General features: G+C 41.5%; 1 protein-coding gene across 1 annotated transcript; it reads left to right on the forward strand.

Annotated features, from left to right (window-relative positions):
• The first annotated feature begins 719 nt into the window (after positions 1–719).
• On the forward strand, positions 720–19,410 carry LOC139695256 (salivary peroxidase/catechol oxidase-like). Its single transcript, XM_071593949.1, has 7 exons — positions 720–849; positions 6,715–6,888; positions 6,992–7,221; positions 11,835–12,017; positions 14,028–14,253; positions 14,419–14,616; positions 19,253–19,410. Exons 1-7 carry the CDS (start codon positions 720–722, stop codon positions 19,408–19,410), a joined length of 1,299 nt encoding a protein of 432 aa, XP_071450050.1.
• The last annotated feature ends 1,399 nt before the right edge of the window (positions 19,411–20,809 follow it).

Raw genomic sequence — 20,809 nt, forward strand, 5'->3', positions numbered from 1 at the left:
TGATTCACCTGTGGGGGGACATCAAGGCATGAACCGCACTTATAACAGAATGAAAATGTATTATGAATGGCCAGGAATGAAGCATGGTGTGGAAGAGCATGTTCGATCTTGTGATTCATGTCAGAAAAATAAGGTGACTCAAAGGAAAACCAAAATGCCGTTGGTCATCACCACGACCCCGGAGTTCGTATTCGAGAAATGTAATGTGGACATCGTGGGACCTTTAAATGCGACCTCTAATGCAAATATGTATCTGCTGACATTTCAGGACGACTTGTCCGAGTATACGGAAGCCATTCCGCTACCAGACCAAGAGGCATCAACGGTGGCCAGAGCACTGGTGGAAAGGATAATATTGAAGCATGGAGTCCCTAAGTTTCTGCTATCCGACCAAGGGAGCAACTTCCTCAGCGAAGTATTCAAGAGCACCTATCGCCTGCTAGGAATAAAGAAACTACAGACGACAGCCTATCGGCCGCAATCAAACGGCGCCTTAGAAAGAAGTCACAGGACACTTCATTTCCTCCGAAGAAGATAATTGGGATTTTTGGATACCGTACGCCATTTTTGTATTTAACACAACACCTCACTCGTCGACGGGTTTCACTCCTTTCCAGCTGATGTTCGATAGAAAGGCAAATCTACCTACATCGTTGCAAAAGGAATCCTCAGACATAATCCACACCTGCGACGATTACGAAAGGGAATTAAAACAAAGAATGAATGAAACTCATTCTAAGGCTAAAGAAGTGCTACAAAGGGCCAAGAAAAGAAGCAAGGAACATTATGACAAGTCAGCAAACCTGCAGCTATTTGAAGTGGGTGACAAGGTGCTGCTGTATGACGAAAGTGTGTGTCGAGGGAGATCGAAAAAACTGTCTTCCCAATAGACGGGTCCTTATGAGGTCATCGGTTGGGATGGGGTGAATTGTTTCTCTAACTTTCTACAGAGAGCCTGAGCATGAGTCCTTTAGTCTCCTTTTTGTTTACTGCTGGTGACTTGTGCCATGGCAAGAGATTATCTGCAGGAAACATATGAGAAGACCTCGGGGATTTTCTACAATAAAATAGGTGAGGCTGAGATCTTCAATAGTGAGTGGAAAATAGTTGCTTGTGAATTTAGCCCAATTATATGACAACGCTAGCACTGTTAAGAAGTATGCAAGGTTGACAGGTGAACACTGTGATTTGCATAAGAATGCAAGCTGGATTCATCTCACGGGCCGCAGTGCCCTAGTTCCTGGAGTGAAGTCGAAACTCCTTAAATTGGAAGGAATGTGACGAATGATCACTCAACTTGCCGGGGGAAAGGCGAGAAGGAGGCTGGGAATATTCAAGTTTATAGGCGCAGTGCGTAAGGTGCTTTTCGGGGATTTAGATGAGGCCGACGCGACTTTTTATATAAATAAGATAAATCAACTCGAGAAGGAACGCTCTCAATTCCTTACTATAGTTGAGCAACATTTAGCACTGCTAAAATCCACAACTTCCACAGTGAATAGTACTTCAGCGGATGTGGAAGCCAACGAAGGTATTCTGTCTGAGGGGTTGGAGAAATTGAGACATTATGTAAATGAGTCAACCGGGGAATTGAAGGCGCAGAATGCCTACCTTTCACTGACGATCACAGCTAACGAACATTTGACCTTACTAATCCATGCTGTGCATGATGCGATTCATCAATACGATATATCTTGGATGCAAATCGTTGGTACACATGAGGGGGTTTGGCAGCCACAGATAATTACCTCTGGTGATGTGATTAATATATTTAAGAAAGAACAACTAAATTTACCCAAAGGAATATCCCTTCCTTTTCCCCCGAGTGTGGTTAATACCAATGCTATTGTAAAACTGTTAAAATTAGATGTGTTTTTATCCAAGAATTTGTTGGGGTACGTTTCATATATGCCCCTCTGTAATGAAATTAGATTTAATGTGTACCATGTGTTGCCTCTACCTACTCTTGGGAAAAAACTAAAAATAAGTTCATTTTTAATCAACATAATCAACCGTTTATGCTATCAGATAAGATGAAAAGATATTTTTTGAAGCTATCCATGGAAGAATCTAAAAATCGCAAGGAAATAACTAACAATTGGAGAATCTGTAGACAGTTATATCCACTACAACTATTGCAGACCCACAAGGATTGCGAAGCTGTTATTTTGCAACCAATTAATGCAATACCTTCGTTTTGCGAACGTAAAATCGTTGAATTAAACCAAACGGTATGGATACCTACCGGTTCCAGCAAATGGTTATATGTTGCGCCCCAGCCCGAAAGTGTAACCCTTTTATGCAATGAAAAGGATCCATGCGATATTGTCATGCATGGGACGGGAAAATTGACCTTTCTCACTTTTTGCAAGGGGCACGGTCTGGGACTTGAGATCAGAGAGGAAGGTTGGGCTGGGCCCTTCTGGTTGGAAGCGCCAAGCAGTGTCAAGGGATACAGTTTACATTGTTATATGCTCTGTTTCTGCATAGACTACATTAAATTTGGGTTAAATCGGGACCGCCGTTGTACGCTCTTTAGTTCTTTCTTCTCCCCCATTTCTATCAACGAACCCTTCTCCACGTCATAACCCATCAAACTTAAAACCCCCGTTTACCCTCGAGGAAGCCACTCGACTCGTGGGGTACCTTCTCGTGCCGCCAATATTCCCTCGAAGACGCGGGGATACGAAACCAAATCATTGGTAAAAATCGAATGGCGCGAGCCAATTGATATGTTTTGGTCCTCAGCAACCTCTCTATCGGTGATTCGACGATTGGCCAATACTATTTTCTTCACTTTAACAATGTTTCCGTCTATTGCTGACGTGCTCGGGCGTCCGACACGCTCTTCGTCGTTCACATCTTCTCGGACCTGAGAACATGTTGTACCATCGATAAACGTTGCTTCGGTCCCAGGTTACTTCTCCATATGCCACAGTCAACCTTCGGATTACGTTCGCGCACTTAATTTTGCTTTTCACGCCAAATTTGATACAGATTCTTTGATCCATTTTTTAGAAGAGACAAAAAACGAAGACAGGCCAAAACACGTCCAAGAAAAACAGCATTCAACAACCAACCGGGAATTCAAAATGGCTGAACCTATCGGCATAAGTGAGAACAATAAGTACCAACGTAACTCACAAAAAAATCGAAACTGAAAAATATGTGACTCGGGAAAATTCAAAATTTGCAATAACTTTTGGGCCGCATGTTCCAATCGCTATTATTCTTTTCGAACATATGGTATGTTGTCAAAACCTCATACTGGACTAAAGAAATTTGTAGGAAAACGCAAAAAGCAAGGTTTTAGCAGGGCCTATCATTTTGTGAATATTATTCTGATCCTGATTTGAGGTAACCGCTACGTATTCACACCTACGAAAACAAAAGTTATAGATGACCAAGCGTTTTATTCCGGTTAAAAAATGCCATATTTGCGGTCACACAACTTTTTTAATGAGATAATTATTCTGCTATATGACTTAAGTATATCTTTCAGCATTCTGAACTTGCACGAAGGACTTCTGATATTTTATCATTCATTATTTTAGGGCTATCTTTTAAGTCGACTTCCATTCGTCCAATGTCCCACTATTGTTCGTAAACGAAACTGCCGTACTCATCAGTCGTAGTTTAGGTAGACCCAAGTTGGGTTGGCGTGATTACCATAAATGGATGCCACAATTGTTTTTTCGTCCATCCAATCGCAGAGGCTACTTGGTCAATGGGTACAACAGCGGAGAACCTATCGTGAAGTGCCGCGGGGTCTTCCCGCCGAAACTGTGGGAAACCCGTGACTTTGAGCAGCCATGCGGAGTGGAGGCCGGGGACTGCGAGGAATGCTTCGGCTCGCCGTACAGGGTGAATGGAGGAGCATGTAATAACGAATTGGGATTCGGGATTGCTGAATCTCCTTTCTTAAGGGTCCGCAAGGCCAGATATGCCGACGGTGAGCTAAAATCATTTTTATACCTTGTTAACCTGTGGTCATAAATAGGATTTATTTAAAAACAATCTCTTCCCCTTTGAATGATATTCATTGACATGTGTGCAATTATCTCCTACAATGAAATAACTTTTTTATTTCCCTTATCCAATGACCACTCTCTTCATTCAAGGGTTTCTATTTACATGTTCAGCCATGTAATGAAAAGACGTCTATTAATTGTTGAAAATTGCGTATTGCTTTTCGAAGTATTCTCCATGATAATAAACACAGTTGTTTATGTGCTCCAAACAATTTTCGTAACACTTTTTCCACTCTGATTAAACTACCTATAAAACCTGGTTTTTGAATGCAGCAATCCTTAGCTGCCGAAAAACATTGGCCCCGCATTTTTTTCTTGATAAACGAGAATAAAAAGAAGTTATTTGGTACTTGATCAGGGTTTTACAGAGGATGACCCATCAGTTCGTCGTTTTGGTTGGTCAATTACATAGCAGTTTCAGCTGATCTATCAGAGCTCGCAGTGTCATAATGAAGAATGATGCTACGTTGCTGTTAGAATTTGACGGTTATACGTTGCTCTAACGGTACGGATGGCACATATCTAGTTATTCGGGAATAATAGACGATCATTTGCTTCGATGGGCTTCGTGCACGAATCACCTTTGTCGGTATGGCTCATCTTGGAAGACCCATACGGTGGATTGCTGTCTTATTTCGGGACCATACGCATATATCCAAGATTCGTCGCCTATGTAGATCAAATTGAGTAGCTTTAGGGGTGATGTGGTGGAAGTCGAGCATAATGAATACTGATCGAAGCACTTTTCCACTTGATAAGAGTTTTATTTTACGACCGGGTTTCGATACATTACATCATCATCAAGTGGTGTCATACACCACTTTTTGGCGCACCGCAGTTGTATTTCTATGGCATTCCTTTGCACCAATTGACATGAGCATCCTTTTGAGCTTTTGCTAAATTATGCAGGATTTAACGTGAACAAATATTTTGCACGGCTAAATTTTCATGCAATGTCTTATTGATGCTCGTCATACTAATTATCAAGGATGCCACAATCTGGCGATAAGGGATATGACGATCTTTCTTTAATAGTTCTTGCACAGCATCAATTTTTTCTGGCACAAGTGATTTTGGACGACCTTCACGACTTTTGTTGCTAAGTGAACGGCGGCCTTGGTGGAATGCATTATACCAGCGTTTCCCAGTGAAAACGATTGGGGCTTCATCATTAATAGTAAAAGTAAGTTGATTTATTCACTTCTGTCAGGATAATCCACGTCTTAAGTCGTAAAAAATCATCGCACGAAAGTGTTCACGAGTTAGCTCTATTTTTTCGCTGAGATAACATTTTCGAGTCACCGTAAACAACACAATTTATGATCAAATGAATAAATGTACTGTAGAATATTAGCGTTAAAAGGGTCTAACTTTCAGATAGAAACGTCAAATGGTGCCTAAAACATGTATTGTTTTCAAGGCTAAAAATATGAATAGCAACCCTCATATACGATGCTAGTTTCCCCTCGTATGTCAATTTCTTTTCCAACTTCCATTAACTAGTCACTCATTACGTTTTGCTCACATTTTTTTGCTTACCTCGGAAAGGTGATTATATGATTTCCAATGTGGATATTTCTTAGCTGTTAAATATCTCAAATTCGTATTTAAAACATAAAATATGGCCTCCAAAGTCATAAATTCCAAAGCCTTGTAGTTAAGTTGCTTTTTAAAACCTTATCAAACATTCTCCCATTACGGTCTTACCTATTTTATTCCTGAAGATGTGGCTATGAATCCGCATTCTTTCTCGGGTACAAGCGCACCCTTCCCAGGTTATATTCATAAGGCATCATCGTTGCGATCACCGATACTTCATACCGGAGACCCCTGGTTCGATTCTCTAATGTATCTCTGAGCACACTTAGATTTACCCAAACTGCGTGATTTTTAGGGCTACCAATATTCTCTTGAAACTACAGGCGGCGCGGAAATTAGCTAACTTCGCCTATAAAATCGGGTTTCTGGTTGATAGCTGTAATTTTATTTTGGGGTTCGGCAGGTGAAAGTATCACACTTACCTAGCAGGGCATGCAATTATTGTTAATGCCTGTGGCTTGCTTCATTACTATGATTTCCGGCTATCAAAGGTTTTTTATCCAGAGACTCCTGCAGAAATCTCGTACTGGCATCTTCTCCATCTTTGCTTGCTCTGACTCATTGTCAACAATGGCGAAGTCACCCTGAGAAAGTGGCGCGTTTTTCAATACGATCTTGATTTAAGTCTTCGTTTAACTATTCAACTTTAAAGTGTGACCTTCTCCCGCCATACTTCCTGAGTTTATATTTGATTGTGAGTGGGTTTTTTTCTCATCCTGATTATTTCACAATTCATCTGTATGAACCCAAAACATGACAATGCTTGGTAAGTTAATAACAGATTTGGAGAATCCAAGCCATGGAAATGTGTTTCAATTTTCTCCTCTGATTTCTTTAGGTTTACTAATGTCGACTGCAGAATATAGGAAAGGGTGAACTAAGCTACCCCTCTTGTAGTTAATGAAAATCATATTTACTCTCACCAATGAAATCTTGTGATAAATAAGTTTATGCAATGATTGCTTATATAAACACCTGAAACAGTTTCGCTGCTACTTGAAGCGAGCTAAGCCAGAAGTGCACGGTAATTAATCACGGTCCGCCTTAATCAGCCAAGCTTTAACCTCTCATTTAATTCCTGTAGGGGTGAGCAAGGTGGTAAAGTTCACGACCTCTGGCCGACTACCGTCTCCTAGGACGATCAGCCTGGAAATTTTCAAAGACAAGAATCGTCCTCAGGAGGTCAACTCCCTCTCCCTCATGCAGTGGAGTCAAGTGATAACGCATGATGTTGGCTATCAAGAAGAGAAGACCAACGGTGAGTGGTATTCCTCCAATCGCTTTTGAAGTTTAGTACTATACACACGTACAATATCCTTAGCATAGGGACCTTTAATTTAATTGCCCTCCCTGGCTTCCAGAGGACGGCTCGTCTATCGAATGCTGTAAGCATGGTGAATGGCACGGCATGGAGATGGAGGGTCCACCGGAGGACACTTGCCTGCCCATCCTCATCCCCAAGGACGATCCCTACTACTCCAAGTACGGAAGCCGCTGCATGAACTTCGTGCGCTCGGAGTGGACAGACTGCAATGTCCAGCCCACTGAAGATGCTGAAGAAACGGACGAGGATGACCACTCCGTCCAGCAGGTACATGCGTACTCCTTCCTCTCGGGATTTACCTTACCTTTTCCGTTCACATACTGACCTGAATGCCACCGAAAGGATTTGCGGCAGCGGGTGACACGAGGAAAATTTTGCACGAAAATACTTTTCTATCTCAGTGCCCATTACTTCAGCAGAAGACGTCGTTTTCTTCATCTCTATTCTCGCGAGGAAAGCGCTCGGTTCAAACATTGTGTTGAACCGCAAAGATATCAAGCACGCTTTGGCCCCGTGTTGGTGATTTAAAAATTTGTTCAAAAGAGTCGTTTGCAAATATATTAAGAAGTTCTTGACATGAATTTTTAATTTTGGCAGATATTCTTACGCACTACGTGTCCCAGTCACTTGGCGGTATATTTGTATCACCAGCGACCATAATAATACTGTTGCTATGTTTGTTGCTAAGACTGGATATTTGGTCGTGAAGTTTGTGTAGGTAATTTGTACTAGAATCTGTGGGACTGTAAAATGAACACACGAATAAGCTTGTGCCGTTGTAGTCCTTAATGTTGACCCATACGCTTTCTATGTCATCTACGTCGCATTTGTATTGTTTGCTACTAAAATGCCACTTAACAACAATGAATATCCCCCACTCAATCTCTTAGGTCTGCCCCTTCTGTAAATTGTGAAACCATTCGGGAAAAAATTTCTGTTTCCTATGTCTCCTGTGAGGCAACTCTCCGTTCCATCTACTATATCTGCGTTTGTACTTACAGAATTAAAGCAGTTGCAGAAATTGAACCTGTGTGTCCAATATCCGATATCTGATTCAACGGAAATTTAATGTTACAAATTTTATTAGGTCTACCACTTTTTGTTTTACCGTTTCATGTATGTTCACAGCCCTTTTTCCAGACGTTTTATGGTTAACAGAGGCACAAGTATTGCATTCGCTCGCATAAATATCTTTTATATATTTCGAGGCACCAATATTAATAAAACTTACCTGGGTTGTATATTGTTTTAACACAAGTATTTGTATGGTCAAAAATTTTTGGCATCCGAGAGGCGAAACTTCATCTGCAGTAACAAAAAGCACTGGATTCTGCTTTTTTATCCCAAGATATGAAATGCGCTCTTGATTACCAATTATGCTAAGCCCTCGAAATGTGTTCGTGTTATCTGCGCACCACAATTTGCAATGCATCGTCAGTATAATGGACCACGGAGCGATTGACCCAACACAATGATAGGACAGGCCCCAGATCAACAAAGTCCGCTCCAACAAAATCCTAACAAACTTTCTTTTAAACCCTCATATTGGCTCCGTCATCCGACAGCACCTGGTGCCTGTTGCAGACGGAGATGGAATCTGCCTCTTCAGAGTCCAATCCTCGCCGCAGCGTTAACTTACCCTTACTCGAGAGACGACCCTCCAATCATTTGACGTACGGACGAGAGACTATCCTTCATTGAGAGATGGGACACGAAGTAGGTCTCGCCCAGACAAATGTAGTATTCGGATCATTCCGTGCATACTTATGGCGTGACGGGTTTTCGTATTTTCACCCCGAGCACCATCTCTCCCGAGGGGAGCCCTCACAACGGCGATACCCGATCGAAGCTCCAGCACCATCCTCAACAACATGACGATACCAGTCCTTAAAGCCGCGCATTCGCCAGTGCCTTCGAACATGGCAAAAGTTTATCTAAATGAAACCATCTTAATTTAACAACCGTGTGCCCAACAAAAGCTAACCGATATACACTAGGCTAAAGTTTCTAAGAGGGGTTACCTGAACTCACTCAATAAGTTACACTTTGGAATGGAATCTGTAGCCTGAGCGAAAGAAACGATGCTTAAATAAGGTCTGGCTTTCAGAGGGAAAATAGATGGTTAAAAAGGAAAAAGCATTAATAAATAACAGAAGTCGAAGGAAAGAAACCACCAGCATCCACCAAAAATTAACTGCTACCACACACAAAAGATAACTAAACAAAAACTATGAAACGAACCAATATGTACGTCTACCATATCCTAAAGCACTAAGCGGCAGGCTGGTCGGCAGGTGGAGTCAAACTGGCTGTCAGGAGCAATCTGAAATCACGTCCGATCAGTTTGAAAGCCTGAGAGGGCATTAATTAGCAAAACGATGTTATAAAAAATCAAATTTGCCCTGTGCATCTATCAGTCAATATTGATCGCCAGGAATAAAATTTTAAAAAAATTAAAACTTTCTTAGAAATTAAACGAACCATGGCATATAATTTTATTTTTATTTACCCTGGTGTTATTTTTCGGCCTAACTCTGGGGAGTTACTCCATGTTGAGGGTAAAAAATAAGAGAAACTCTACACTTCCACACACTTTTAATGTTCCACGACCATGGTTTCGATACTGCGCATCAACATCAGGTTTTTTGAAAGCTATAAACTCTATAAAAATTATAAAATATTATCCTGAATAACGCTCCCTCTCAACACAATGATATCATGAATACTAAAATGCTTCTCATTGTGTCTCATGCAGCAGTCCCTTTTAAAACCTATGCTGGTTATTTAATCATAATGCCTGACAATCTTCATGTATTACTGTTAAATTGGCAATCATAACTCCATGGCCATGCAAAGATACTCGTATATAAAAAAAGGCCCGTATTTACTCAGTTCTTCCTTCTCTCAGTGCTTTCATACACTTTTCATTTTAGCCGTCTTCCAATCACTCGGAACCATGTGACGAACTAAATTTTACTTTAGTATAATTTCTAGACAACACGCAATTTCCAAAGCTAGTTGCTTAAAATACGAGCGAGTCTTTGGTCGTGCCGAAAGGATTCATTTGGGCGCATCAGAAAATACTAAGGCAGCTCCTTCGGTGTAACGAAATGGGAAATGCCTTAAAATACTTTTTATTTTACAATGACTATTGCCTGTTACATTAATTCGTTTCAATAACACCGGAGAGTTTCAACAATCTGAAATGTCCTGTGTATAAGGATACAATCCTTTGCATTTGTTGGATTCAACCAAAGAAAATACGATGTAACAAATCCTTATAGGGCTAGCATTCAATTAATTAGCAGGTGTTGAAGTACTATTAGAAAATAATACTAAGAAGCATTATTTGGTCAAAAGATGCAAAGGAATTAACTTCTTACAGCACTCTTTTCATTTCCTTCAATTGCCTAAGTTCTTCATTCTTTCAACTTGATCGAACATCTAACTTATTCCGATTGAAGCCGTAATCATTTGTTCACGGTGGGGTTTGGGAAGCATTATCATCATCTTGTGAAGAGAGAATATACCGTCCTAACACGATTGTAATGGACAACGTCACGGGTATGCTGAAAATGGAACATCATCTTAGAATAATATCCTGTACCTTTTGAGGTACATAGATGTAGATGGCATAGTTTTTGGATTACTCCCACGTTATTCCATCTGGTCGGTTTTCCTGATTTTGCTGGCGTAGCAATCAGTGTCCTAGGACCTGAAGATGCTGACTAACTTCGAAAAATGCTGTCACCAACCAAATAAAAATACAAGGGAATAGTTTAAAATCCTTGGTATCATACCCTAGGGTGTCCAGATGTCCATCTCCATCTACATCTACTTAATACCTCGAGAGCCGCCACAAGGATGGGTGGCGGGGGGTGTTAGGAAACCCCCGTAATTAAGAAAGAAAAAAACCACATGTAAAAGCCACCAATTTCTACTATCTACAAGCATAACATGGAATACATTCATGCAAGATCACTTACACCCCTCACACATGCAAACACTCCAACTACCGACTAACATACACATGTATACATATGTTTTGTTATACACCTACAACTATACCTAATATATTTCCAATGTCTAATTTTGTCCTAACTTGTAAATTAAATGTTTTTAATATTTTGAAAGTGACTTCGGTTTCTTACTATTATGATTTCTAATTGTTCGGGGAAAGGATGAGCATTTTTATTTATCTGTACTAGAATCTATCTCCCTTATGTTAAGCAACGGTGGGAGTTTTAAACATTTTATCTTGGCTTAAGGCAATTTTGATTCCCGAAATGATTTTAATTATGCGACTGAGGATTTATCAGAATTATGCTCAGGAAAATGATAATGTAGTTGTATCACACGAAATATTTGGCTACGGGGTGACAGGGTTAAGTGGCCCTGGAAATAGGCCCACGATCTCCACTCAATAAGTATTACTTTATATCATTCTCCCCGTTTTGCAACTGATGCTATGTCTTGCCTGAAGTCTTAGGCGCTTGTAATTTTTCAGGATGTATTCCATATACTGCATCAAAATTCCCCTTCTCCCCAGTTACACTTTCACTGTTTTGAAATTGAAGTGGAATCAAATTTGCTACTTCCATGAGCCATAAGAAAGATACCCATAGAGAAAAACAGCATTTACAGTATATTATCCATGCTCGTTTTCTCATTCAGGTATTGCGGCTTAGGTTGACCGAAAGACATTTTTACTGTTATAAATAAAAAATATGAAACAGGTTAACTATGAAATGTTAGCCGTGGTAGTGACCGTTCTAAAACTGGTATTCTGCTTAGGGAGAAATGATGGTTAAGGAATTTTAAAGGGAGTCTCCTATCGGTTACATTGTTACAGCAACTATTACCATTTTCTTCCTCCGCAGATCAACCACGTGAGCAGTTTCATGGACCTCTCTGTCATCTACGGCGACGACCTAGAAATTTTGAACAAGCTGCGTTTGTGGAAGAATGGCCTGCTGAAGACGAGGAGTGTTCATTCGTACCCCCTGAAGAATGATCAACACCACTACAAGAAAAAGCGAGAGGCACCCGAAGACGGCGGCGAGGTATGAAGTAATGACATCCTGGGCACAAGCCCATTCTGTTTCAATAACCTAGTTCTAAGTGTAATTTGCCTTCGCACAGTTTACTAATTCATGGGTCATCAAAAATCGAACAAAATCTTTTCTTCACTTATTTGTCTATGGTTAGTTTTGAAACTTCGCAGTGTCGAAGAAAATCGCCAATACACCTGCTTCTCCTCGGCTTGTTTCTTCATTCACCTTCCAAACCCAATTCACTTTATCTTCTAGAAATTCAGCATCCGGGTGCAGCGCCTTACAATTAAATAATCTCTAATTTTATTCGGTGTGCTTTTCAAATTTACCAGATAATGGATTCAAGGAGAACCCCCTTCACTACAACTAATTTCCTCTTTCTTTATCCGTAAGGGTACCTATCTGGACCACAGATCTGCTATTTATCTTCATGGCTGGTTGTCAGGCGCCAAGCCACTTTGAGCTGAATCCATAACTGGAGAGACCAACTTGGGTTTAGTTTGCTTTACGAACCCATTTAGGGGTAGTGTTTTTAGCACCGCGCTTGCAGAAAAAAGAATACCCATTTCACCCAAAAATTGACTACATTTCGGAAATTGATTCCATATACCACAGGCAGAAATATTTTCACGACACGCAACGATTAGCAATAATTTTCCATAAAATAAAAAATTCTCCGGATACATAATCTGCCGCTTCAGAATTTGAAACAGAAAACAGAAACAGAAAACCAATCTTATGCATGGACTCTTGACATAAACCTGTATTCAATGAAATGGTCGACGCGTGGCCTCGTGCCTTGAGTTTTTATGGAGATATCTCGGCCTCTGGTACATTGAGTTAATTAGCTCAAACGAGAATGAAACATAAAGCGATGGATTTGCATCGATAATATCAACTCATTAGCACATCTATGACGAAGGACACGACGTACTGCAGCTCCGAGTACATTCTGCCTTCTTTCGAGGAGCTAAATTCAGAGGTGAAGCAAGTCGGGGCGGACCTTCCTCGCGACTTCTACGCCAAAAATCTTTACAAACAATTCAAAAATGGACGTTATCAGTTACCATCATGCAATTTTGTTCGTGAAAATGTAAAAAAGCTAAAAATATACTTAAAAAAATACTCCAACAAGGCAAATTTCAATGGAATACGAGAATATTTAAAACTAGAATTACCAGAATACAAGACATAAATAATAAAAACCAATTCAAAGAACACTTGAAAATATATCTCAATTATTTTACGCGAAAGAATGAAGACGTACATCCCGTTCAAACTTAAATGCAACAGTTCACCTTGACGGTACAACGGATAAGACAGATCGGCATTGCGAAGGCTAGAGCTTTTAAAAAGAGCTTTAAAAGTAAGGATAAAGTGCACGTTTATGCATCCAAACAGAAACTAAAATAATGCAGCAGTAAAACGAAAATTATCATGCGCTGAGTACTACACTCTTTTAAATCTAAAATAATAAGCAAATATATTGAGGAAAATCCATGGTCATTCTAGCCCTATGCTAGGGAAATACAGGGGGCCGGATTCAAAGGGAATACCTTTAATACAATTAAAAATGAGGAACTGCTGAATAGTTTTCCTTCAAAGTTGTTCAATTAAAATCATCATGGAGTGGTGACAAAGAAGACTCCATTGCTAAGCCTTCAACTTGTCTGTAGTAATCATTGTTCAACTGTATTGGATAAATTTCTCACTGCATCCTAAGGTGCAATTATTTTTTGCATGATAATGTATGATTTGCATCCATAAAAAATGAAAGGATTTTTGCATGGGTGTGTACATCATTGAGGGTATGGGTTTGCATCTATTTGTTGGTTTTGAATATGATTTCGTTCCCTTTTACGGATAGGGACCTAACACCCCCGCCGCACGCCCTTACTGCGGCTTGCGGGGCATTATGTAGATGTAGAATAACGTAATTATGGCAAATTTAACCTTGTAGTAAACAGGCTATTTCCTAGATTTCCATTTGGTGCAGTAACTCTAACGCCTTTCACGTAGCCCGAAAACGACCCGCCCGGAGATGGAGATGAAGACGGAGAAGATGAAGACGACGAAGGCGCTGAAAAAAAAGGTGGGAAATGGAATTTCCTATCATCTTCTTCATCGTCGTCTTCTTCATCTTCGGAGGAGATCAAGATCGGTCAGGAGTTCCCGCTACTCCTCGATGAATTCCTAGATCGCTGCCGTGAGAGGTCCAGCAAGGAGAACGTCTGCTACCTGACGGGTGAGTTAACTCCGATAGCTTGCTTACTTCCTGCCGCCTTATAGAGTAGAGGTTGATCAGCTAAATATGAGGAACCTGGGAGGAAGTATGCCTTTATTCCCATGACATGAATAGACAGACTTATCAGGGATCTCTTATTGGTTTTTTCTTTAAATGTGGACATAGGTGACGAAAGATTGAACGAGCACCCCTGGCTGGCGTCGCACCACGTGGTGCTCATTCGAGAGCACAATAGGGTAGCTAGGAGACTGAGCGACATGCACCCCCACTGGGACGATGAGCGGCTGTTCCAGGAGACCCGGAGGATTGTCACCGCCATCTTCCAGTCCATAACGTATAAGGACTACCTGCCCAGGATAGTCGGTAAGTGGCATAGAATTTAGGGGCTATCCCATCTCGCACACTTGCGCTAATGTTGATATGCTTTGTGGAACATTGAAACGACGGAGGGCGTAGGGATTTAAGGAAGTTGGGAGCGTTGAGCGTTCATTCCTTGGCAGTATATTGGATACGTTCGTTAAATAGACCTAAGGGTAGATTACAATGACATATTCCGCAATTTTTGGTGACACAACCTTCATCTTCTTCGGGCAGAAGAAACCTTGTGGTAGGTGAATCGAGGGGAAGGTGGTGGATGGAATGTGAGAGCAGGTAAAGGTTTTATAGAAGTCGGATTAATACGGAGGGGTTTCGACAAGCAGGGGAAAATTGTGAAGTATATACCAGCGCTTATATATTCCAAGAAAAAGAGGCGACCAAGAGATATTCTATATATGCCTGCTCAGGTATTCTTTATTTTGAGTTAGTTGTCAGAGGGTTGGATGTATGTTAAAATGGTGACACTATAATCAATATTTAAGGTACGGCTGTGGTGAGAGCCGCGCTTCGGGATTAGGAGCATAGTAGACAGGGAAGAATGCTTGCAGGAATCTTTGCGATTAATGATCCTATAATAGAGGGATTTTGTTCTTTGGCCAGAAGTAGAGGTAGAAGGCAGAGAATAATCAGAGGGCAAGGTAGGCGGTAGGCTAAACTTTTACTGTCTAAGAAGGAGTTGAATCAGAAAAAAAGGGACGGGAATTATAATTTTAAAATGCGAAAACGTTTATACAACGGCTTATTGAAGGAAATCGAAATGGCTTTGGGTAGGAGTGGGGGTTCAATGAGTGCAATGGCTGACCTCAGGGGGTATGATTCGTTAATTATTTGCTTATTTTGTTATTGGCTGTATTAGGCAAACATTGAGACTTTATAGTCCCTTCCTCCACCTAACCTCTAGACATTGAAGAAAATTACACACTCCCAAGTTCCTTCCTTGTATTCCTTGAGAAAGGTGGTTTGCACCACCGAAAAATCGAAAACGAGTGAATTTCTTTTCTTTTTTTGTGTTTCTGTGTTTTTTCTTTGCTCTTTAGGGTCAACTTCATGCAAATTATTTATAATTTACATCCTAGAGACTTTTTATAAGTTTAATATACATTACATTTATTCGCGGGTCGCGGATGATTGCGGTGTTAGCCTGGGCCCTTGGGAGGTCGTATTAGAAAGAGAATTTATTAGAAAGTGATTAAATGAGGAAATAGGGAAGATGTGTGTATACATAAAATATTTATTTATTTATGCATTAATTTATTTATATAAACACATGTGGGTTGCGGTAGTCCAGGGGGTTGAGCGTTGGACTGCCGACCGGAAGGGCCCGAGATCGAGTTCCGCGGGAATGTTATCCACTCCCACGGCCTTATTTAGCTTCATCTCCCTTAATGCCCTACATGCACAATATATGTGTGTATATAGTATTTCCTTTCCTCTCCCCAACCATTCCTTTCACCCCTCCTTCGCCTCCCGTTCTCCCCTTCCCCTGGCCCCCTTCCCTTTCTCTCGCACCCCTCACCTCAACAATTCCAGCAGTCATTACTTCTACATCTTCAGAGGAAGACGGATTGTTTCCGTCGAAATATCAAGAAAATACGTGTGAGTGTTCTCTTTTTTTGTGTTTCTATATTATGTGTTACTGTGTATTGTACTATATATATATATATATATATATATATATGTATTGTATAACACTTAGCAGTAGTGGACACAGACAAAAGCACACAGAAACACAGTTCTGTCCCTCTCTTCCTTGATAAAGGTGGTCATGGCCGTCGAAAATTCGAAAAATAGTGAGTCTCTTTTTTGTGTATTTCTGTGTGGTTTGGTCTGTGTCCACTAGTAAGAAGTAAAGGATCTTTACTTCTACATCTTCCGATGAAGACGGAGCGGAATTCCGTTGAAATTATCAAGAAATAATGTGTGAGTGATCTTTTTAAGTGTTTCTATATTGTTTGTTGCTGTCTAATTTATTCTTCAACACTTCCGTGTTGAGTCGACGAAATCATATATATATTTATTTATTTATTGGTATAGATATTTATTTATATATATATATATATATATATATATATATATATATATATATATATATATATATATATATATATATATATATATATATATATATATATATATATGGAGATTTTTCGATGAGATTCAACAGTTTTTATTTTCTTCCTATGGTGACATCTAAGTAAAAAATATAAAATTCAAACTAAAATTCATTTGTTCGTTCGAAGGTTTCCGCGGCGATGAGTAGGTGATTTCCACATTTTTCGGGCTGCGTCCGCGTATGTCGTTTAAAAGTACAACAGTTTCGCCAGCTATCCTGCTGGCGTCCTCAGGTCAAGGATGAAAAGAAGCTTGTTGTCCCGTCTTATATAGGAAAAATCCGGCGCCAATACCGGGAAATTTCTTGGCCAATCAGGGAACGTCCTCATATTTGCGCGGGATTATTCGTTTCCACGCACTGTGGAGTGGATATCCATCCTCTCTGTTAAAATTTTTTGGCCTTTTAACGATTTCAATGGCCTCTCTGATTATTCTCTGGAAGTATTTTCCTTCTTTCGCTATTATTTTAGCGTCGTCGAAGAGAATAGAGTGTCCAGGTTCACTCCAGGCGTGCTCAGCGATGGCCGATGCTCTAAACTGTTTGGCCTTGGTTGCCCTCTGGTGTTCACTCATGCGTGTTTTCAGCGCTCTGCACGTTTCACCGATGTACCATTTGCCACAGGGAGACCATTACCATTACCATTGCTAAGGGACAACGAGAGTATAATCATTTTACCAGCTGACAAAGGCAACGCAACAGTCCTGATAAATAGAGAGGATTACGAAGGGAAAATATCGCTCATCCTCAGCAGTCCGACTTATAGGAAATTGAAAAGCGATCCGACTGCCAAGACGGAGAGAAGCACAAGGGCTATCATTAAACGATCGCTTATTCCAAAAGAAGAGCAACGACGCCTGCTTCCGACTGCACCGAAACCACCGAGACTGTACGGCCTGCCCAAAATTCACAAGAAGGATGTACCTCTCCGACCGATTGTGAGCCAGATTGACGCTCCGACTTACCAACTCGCCAAGTACTTGGCGCGGTCTCTGCAGGACCACGTCGGACAGACACCCAGCTTCGTAAAAAACTCGACGCATTTCATTGACGTAATAAGAAACATCACCATCCACGACAACGATCTCATGGTCAGCTTCGATGTTGAATCGCTTTTCACCAGCGTCCCTATTGAGGAATCGCTGAATATCATCAAGGAACTCACCTCCCGCGGAATCCCTAAGGACTTTCCAGGATTGGTGGAGCATTGCCTCCGCAATTCCTTCTTCCTATGGAATGGTGACCATTACGAGCAGATGGAAGGAGCTGCGATGGGCTCACCCCTCTCCCCGGTTGTGGCCAACCTCTACATGGAGAGCTTCGAAAAGAAAGCACTGGAATCCTGCGACAAGCGGCCCTCACTGTGGCTAAGATATGTCGACGACACTTTTGTCATTTGGTCACACGGAGAGGAAGAATTAAAAAAGTTCCTGAAACATCTGAACTCACAGCATCAAGCCATCCACTTCACTATGGAGGTGGAAAAGGATCATCAACTGCCCTTCTTGGACGTCATGGTGAAGAGAAATACAGGGAATGGGAGGCTTGGACACAGAGTATACAGGAAGCCTACTCACACCGACCGCTACCTTAATGCTGCATCGCACCACCATCCCAGTCAGAAGACCTCACTGGTAGACACACTTGTCAACCGAGCATATAAAATATGTGACTCCGATTCTATTGCCAACGAGAAGAAACACTTGACAAATGCCCTGCAAAGGAATGGATACAGCGCTCATATGATCCAAAAAAGGGCCGAGAAGGAAGAAAAGAAGAGACAAACCACCGCTGTTCCTGACAGAGAGGAAGACTCCAGACCACGTCCGAAGGCTTACGTCACCATCCCCTTCATCGCAGGGACTTCGGAAAGAATCGCGAGGGCTTTAAGGAAACATGATGTGGTGACCAGATTCAACTGCGTCACCAAGATAGCTGACACCCTACCCGGACCCAAGGATGGAATTTCACCGTTAATATCAGAAGGCGTGTACCAAGTGCCATGCTCCTGTGGCAAATGGTACATCGGTGAAACGTGCAGAGCGCTGAAAACACGCATGAGTGAACACCAGAGGGCAACCAAGGCCAAACAGTTTAGAGCATCGGCCATCGCTGAGCACGCCTGGAGTGAACCTGGACACTCTATTCTCTTCGACGACGCTAAAATAATAGCGAAAGAAGGAAAATACTTCCAGAGAATAATCAGAGAGGCCATTGAAATCGTTAAAAGGCCAAAAAATTTTAACAGAGAGGATGGATATCCACTCCACAGTGCGTGGAAACGAATAATCCCGCGCAAATATGAGGACGTTCCCTGATTGGCCAAGAAATTTCCCGGTATTGGCGCCGGATTTTTCCTATATAAGACGGGACAACAAGCTTCTTTTCATCCTTGACCTGAGGACGCCAGCAGGATAGCTGGCGAAACTGTTGTACTTTTAAACGACATACGCGGACGCAGCCCGAAAAATGTGGAAATCACCTAAAATTCATTTGCTTTTGTTTCGCCAGGCAAGAAGATCCTAGAGAGGATGGATTTGGTAGTGGGAGCCATGGAGCCAGGCGGCGGGGGTTCGTACAACGCAAGTGTCAACCCGTCAAGCATGAGTGTATTCTCCACGGCCGCCTTCCGATATCTGCACACCCTCATCGAAGGACACATTCAGTGAGTAGCCACAACACTACATCGTCTTTAAGTGTGTTGTTAGGAAATGGTGGTTTTCTATTGTGGCTTGAAGGATTTATAGCCTATCCTACAATAAATAATGTAAAAAAAACGGCTAGACGATGCGGCGGAGGTAATTATGAATGAAATAGATTATATTTTTGAAGAATACATTGTACATACGCCGAAATATTTCCCCAAAGTAAGAATGGTGGCCACAGTTCTGTTTGAAATATTGAGAAAGCTAGAATCCGGTCGTAATCCGGTTAAGTGCGTAAATTATTTGGGGAGTTCTAGAGGGTAGCTTAGATTATATCGACTCCAAAATTGAGCATTGTGTAGTGATCTCTTGATCAGACATGGAAGAGGAGATTCATCTCGAGTGGCTGCGAAGAATCTCCGGTAGGGTCTTTGGACACTTAAGAGTTATTACTCAAAGTAAATTAGAATCAACAAGGAGTTTATTAGAGTTACAGTAGAGTACAACGGCTGCCCTCTGGGTCTGACGTGACCCGTCCAAGAGCTACAAGTCTAATAATCAGAGAACGCCCCTTCTTTCCCTTTTTGGGGCGTTTAAATACATTCATCCACCGTGGGGAGAGATGGGGTGGGGGTGAAAGGAAAACAGGGGAGGGGAGTGCAAGGTCTCTCGCCAGGGTGGCCTTTGGCCTGCTGACCCCTCCTCGAGTCTGGTGATAGGGGTGTATGGTTCATCTCTCCCACCATCTCGCTTCTTATCTTCTGTCCTGTCTCTTGGGTATATACGAGGGTCATCCGGAAAGTAGTACCCGTTCGTGAAATAAAGACACAAAAGTAAATATTAACAAACATAAAAAATTTTATTTGAAAGAGGATACTTTAAACTACTTCTCAACATAATCTCCAAGCAAATTAAGGCATTTGTCATAACGTGTGACAAGTTTCTGTATTCCTGCTGCATAGTCCTTCGCCGCCAGCTCATTGAGATACGCGAGGGACCCATCTTGCACAAATTTTTGCATAATGCAGATGGTGTTTAACAATTTCATGAACAATTGTTCGAGAAACATTGGGAAAATGCTCACAGATGTCATCAATTGTGACGCGCCGATCGTTCCTCACGAATTCGTCAACTGAGCTCACCAGTTGGTCTGTAATGACCGACGGTCTCCCCGAACGCTCATCGTCGTGTGTGTTCCCCCTCCCCATGTTGAAGTTGCGACACCACCGCCGAACAGACGACTCGTCCATTACATTGTCTCCATACACCTCCTTTAATTGGCGATGAATATCACATGGGCGAACGTTTCTTGCATTGAGGAATTTAATCACTGCCCTCACTTCACAACTGGCGGCGTTCTCAATTTTTTTAAACATTGTAAACAATCACAGAAACAACACAGGCAATGCTAGCGTCACGCAAC

The sequence above is a fragment of the Hetaerina americana genome, unplaced genomic scaffold (assembly GCF_022747635.1).
Source record: "Hetaerina americana unplaced genomic scaffold, ioHetAmer1.1.p SCAF_6, whole genome shotgun sequence".
NCBI lineage: Eukaryota > Metazoa > Arthropoda > Insecta > Odonata > Calopterygidae > Hetaerina > Hetaerina americana.